Below are 4,984 nucleotides of genomic sequence, written 5' to 3'. Positions count from 1 at the left end.
CTCCGGCGGGGTGGACAGCGCCGTGGCCGCCCTGCTGCTGCGCCGCCGAGGTGGGTGAGGGCGGCGGGGCCGGGCATTGCGCCGCCGCGGGGGGCTGCGCGGCTGCTCTCGGCCTCCCCTGGGGCAGGGCCTGTGGGAGGGCCGGCGCCTCGGGGGGCGGCGGGCAGCGAGGGGTGAAGGAGGAGCCCTGTTAGGCTGCCGGAAGAGCTCGTTTTTGTGTGAGCTCTTAGCTATAGAAAATAAATAAATCACACAACTGTGCTATAGAACTTCAGAGGATGTTTGCTCAGCGCGGGATGGCTCACATCTTCTGAAATATTCAGTTACCCTTGCAGGTCTTGAAAAACACAGTTTTTAGGTCGAGGCCGTGGGAATTTCGCTTTTTAAGTCGCTCTGGCCTTCGTTTCTTAGGTTACCAGGTGACGGGTGTCTTTATGAAGAACTGGGACCCTCTGGATGAGCAAGGGGCTTGCTCCATTGACAGAGATTGTGAAGATGCTTACCGGGTTTGTCAGAAGCTTGATATTCCTTTTCACCAAGTTTCCTACGTGAAGGAATACTGGAATGAAGTGTTCAGGTAGAAACATGTTTAAAATATATGGTCTTTCAATTATTGTGAAGAGTAAAGATGGGCACATAATGGGTAACGGCAGTTTATTGCAGTATTATAAGTGTTAAGAGAAAGTACTAAAGGCTCCTAAATATTGAAGGGATTATTTTTTCTCTCATTCATATTTAAGATCAGAATTTATATGTTGGTTTTAATACATTTGTTATTTTTGAAATTGATAGGAGATTTCTCCCTCATGATTATGTGCATGTAGCAATTGCTGTGTTGTGGCTTATTTCTTCTGTTTCCCACAGACTGACCCAACCTTATTGCAACTTGAGAAAAAATATTTAATGGGTTGCCATTATAGTCTGTGTGTGTAATTTTAGTGTGTAATTATAGTCTGTGTTTGAACTGGCCTTGCTTTTTTAAACTTACAACAAATTTGAAACTCTTCTCTGAAGAGGGTGTTCAGATTTTCTCTGAATTTGTTGCACTTTAAGGGGAGAAAGTTTTAAATAAGAAAAGGTGAGAGTTTTTCTTGGGAGGCAGGAAAAGAAGGGAAGTATTTGTAATAACAACATTATTTATGTTCTATGTGCTCAACAGAAGTGCATAAGATTTGTTCCCTGATCTTTGTCACCCCCCTTTAAGTAGTGCTGTTGTTAATTTGTCCTAGAAGAAACTGAGGGATAACCTAGTCATGCTAGTCTAATGTGTGTAATGTATAACAAGGTAAAGAAGAAGCAATTGATTCTTGTTCAGGTGATTAAAAGTAAACCCAAATACTATGGTTGTTGTTGGTGTTTAAAATCCAGTCTATGCTTCAGTTCCTCTTGACTTCAGTGGCTCCTGAGGACAAGCAAAATAATGCAGTGATCAGATGTTTTGATATCTCAGTGCATCACTGTATGTTGGTTTGATTTCGTTAGTTATTATTTCAGTGTTTTCAAGCAAATGATGCTAAGTGCTTTAATTATGTGACAGGGTAAAACTGCAATGTGACCTTGAGAAACTGCTTGAATATCTTGAACGGAAAAAATAAAAAAGGAAAAATCTCTGTAAAATTAAGCTCATGACTGCTTATGGTGGAGTTATTGCACATTAAGTTATTGTCCATTCAGCTGAGATACTGTAACTCGTGGTGTGTACTCCACTGCACCATCTCTTTGAAAAGTTAAACACGGTTGTTGAATATTTTGTAAGATAAGAGTAGGATGTACACAGTGGGTAGCCATATCTCCCCTGAGGGAATATTAATTTAATAAAACACGGTTACAAGATCGTGAGTGATCATTTGACCATGTCCTCAGTGCACTGGGAGAAAATCTTCCAAGTGCTGTTTTCAACAGGTGTCCTATTAAGGTAAAACAACTTTTTGTTCAGTAATTTTATTTCTTAGCTAGGTCTCTTTTAAGTCTCTGAAATTAACAGCATATTGTGGAGAAAACTGTTAATTCTCAGGGTGATAAGGCCAATGTTTATAGTTAATGCCAGGGCAGGGTATGCAGAGAGTCTCTTGCTTATACGTATTGCTATAACACCTAAGGTCAACTAGTTTCATTATTTGCCCCATTGGAGGGTTGGAAGTGGAAGAGCATAGAAGAGTCCCACCTGCAGGGAGAAGCAGACAGGACAGGTGACCCAGAACTGACCAACAGGGTATTCCATCCCACCTGCATCACACTCTGTATAAAAGCTGAGGGATCAAAGGGTCAGCCTCTTTCTTCAATGTCTCGATGTCTGAGAAGGACCCTGTCTGTTTGTCTGCCTTTGATCCCAATCCATGCATTCCTGAATCCACACCTAGAATCTAGTTCCCTTCCATCGCTGAGTCCAGTCTGGTTCTTCCCCAGTGCCTGCTGGTGACATCATCCTGGGAGCTTGGTACAGTTTTGTATATACTGTATCTATGTCATTATGTTCTTTTTATTTTATCATTAATATTTCATTAAAGTGGTTTATTTCCCTCTAAACTGGTAAATCTCTTTGTGTCTCTCCTCTCCTCGGAGCGAGAGGTGAGGGAGGGTATGAGTCATTGGCCAATCCAGCCTAAACCGTGACAACAGGTTAAAATCTAATGGATATTTTATTTCTTACGTAAAATGCTTAGTCTGATGGAGTCTCAAGTTCTTATGTTTAAACAGATCATTCAGTCTCAGACAGCATTATGCAGTGTTGATGTTGATAATGTTGATACACCTTTGAATCTTTATTTTACAGTGACCTCTTAAAAGAGTATGAATTGGGAAGAACTCCTAACCCCGATATTGTGTGTAACAAGCACATCAAATTCAACTACTTTCTTCACTATGCTATGGATAACCTTGGTAAGGCATTTTCAAGTGTGTCAGTACAGAGCATGCGCCGTGGAAATGCTTAAAGGATACGAACTCTTGAGAAGGTGGGGAAAAACATGAGTTCATGTGCATGCCTAATTCATGCATCTCTATAGCAGCATTTCAGTGTTTGAAAAGTATTTGGTTTTAGTTTTGCTTTACATACAGGATCATCAATTGGTTCAGGTTGGAAAGGACCCTTAAAGGTCATCTAGTCCAACCCCCTTGCCGTGGGCAGGGATATCTTCCACTAGATTAGGTTGTTCATATGTAGGAACAGATGTAATTCATGGACGTACATTGACCTAAGCTTGAAGTTTTACATTCTTAGGTGGTCCTTACAGTACAGAAGCACAAGTGCTGGCATGCTGATGAGTAGTTTACACTATTTAAATAGCAGGAGTATAATTATTGTCAGTGTAACAATTCTGTGTGTAGGTTTTCTTCATTCATTGCTCTCTGCTTTTCTTACTGGATGTTTATAATTCTGTTTAAAACTGTGAATTTCAAGTATGTGGCTTTGTTGTGTGTTTTTTTCTTGATAGGAGCTGATGCAATTGCAACTGGGCATTATGCTAGGACCTCACTAGAGGATGAGGAGGTATTTCAACAGAAACATACTAAGAGACCACAAAGACTTTTCAGAAACCGTTTTGAAGTTAGAAATAGTAAGTGGTTTCTTCATTTCATATTTCATCCTGGATATGAAAGAGAAATTTAAACTATATTTGGTGTCACAGAATCGGGAAAGTTTGTTACCTTACACAGTTTAAACCCCAGCCTAGGTAGAAGGTTGATTGCACAAAAGAGGGGATTTACATTACTGAAAATTACCCTGACTCATCAAATATTAGATTTTCTATTTTAAGAGTTCTAATCCAGGTGCAGAGGTAAGAATTGGCGTTTCAGTAGTAATCAACATTCTGGTGGAGCTGTAATGTGGATTGAGGAGACAATGATACCTTCTATACCCTGGAGAAGTATTTAAAGAAATCATTATCATGTATTTCCATGACTTGCATTAGATTTTTTTTTTTTAATGTTTCTTCTATTTTAGGGAATGTATTATTTGGCTATATAGTATATATAGAACTCATTAGGGCTATATGCCGAAGTGGAATTTTAGAATTAAGGCTTTGAAACAATAGAATTAATAACCTACTTTTATACAGTAATTGGACTGTATATTATTTTACTGGAAAAAATCAGGTTCTCATTTAGTAATTCAACTATTCTGCCTTATTTCTCTGTTCTTATATAAAAGCCTAGTTTTCCCAGGTAGGTCAAGGTCCTGCCTACCCTGCAATTGAGAAGTGCGGGTGCAGCACGTGCAGACATTTTAAAGGCTGCAATTCTCCTGTCAGCAAAGGTACTGGTAGCAGCAGTGCAGGTTTTGCTCTTCACCCTCATAGTCTGCCGGTGGCTGTACACGACCAGAGGTTGATCTCCACACCACAGTGGTTCTCTAGTTATCAGGACCAAAGCCAGCTTGATGAATGCTGGTTTGGGTATTTCTCTGCATGGTACTGTCACAGCTTGGATGGCAGTGTGGAGGTTTCCCAGATAGCTCTGCAACAGACCTTCACTCAGGTGAAGCTCTCATGTGTAACGAGAAGCAAGCTATACCCAAAGGGGAGGAAACTTGCAAATTACCAGTATGCAAAGCTGCCACAGTGATGTTTTTGTGTTACAGCTTCCACGCGTTCATTTGTTTGTTCTGGAATTAAAGGAGTTTATTTTGTTTTTTGTTTTAATTTTATTTCTGGAAAGGTGAAATCAGTAGAGTTTGTACAACATCACAGCTATTAGCTCTTGAAGAGAGTGGACAGAACGTGACTGAAAAACTATATCGATTTTATTTCATCTGGACAAGCAGGAGACTTCATCTATTTCATAGAAAAACTCTTCCAAACTCTCCTGAGTATTGGGAATAAGTCTGCTGATTGTTAGAATCATTGGTTTATAGTGGTATGATTTCAGGGCAAAACTGAATGTTGTTTCTGTTTGAAGAACAGTATACTCTAAGATATTTGAATGTCCATTGTCTCTTTCATGTGAAACGTGAAAGTTGTTTTTGCATTTCATATTGTTGATG

General features: G+C 39.8%; 1 protein-coding gene across 1 annotated transcript; it reads left to right on the top strand.

Annotated features, from left to right (window-relative positions):
* The first annotated feature begins 6 nt into the window (after window positions 1–6).
* On the top strand, window positions 7–3,912 carry LOC106901157 (mitochondrial tRNA-specific 2-thiouridylase 1-like). Its single transcript, XM_014963533.1, has 4 exons — window positions 7–50; window positions 412–577; window positions 2,774–2,880; window positions 3,435–3,912. The coding sequence occupies exons 2-4, from the start codon at window positions 435–437 to the stop codon at window positions 3,608–3,610; spliced, it is 426 nt and encodes a 141-aa protein (XP_014819019.1). The 5' UTR covers window positions 7–50; window positions 412–434; the 3' UTR covers window positions 3,611–3,912.
* Window positions 3,913–4,984: the final 1,072 nt, after the last annotated feature.

Source organism: Calidris pugnax, unplaced genomic scaffold (assembly GCF_001431845.1).
Source record: "Calidris pugnax isolate Ruff unplaced genomic scaffold, ASM143184v1 scaffold44, whole genome shotgun sequence".
Taxonomy (NCBI): Eukaryota; Metazoa; Chordata; class Aves; order Charadriiformes; family Scolopacidae; genus Calidris; species Calidris pugnax.
Note: the sequence above shows the minus strand (reverse complement) of the source record. Positions and strands in the feature narration are given on the sequence as shown.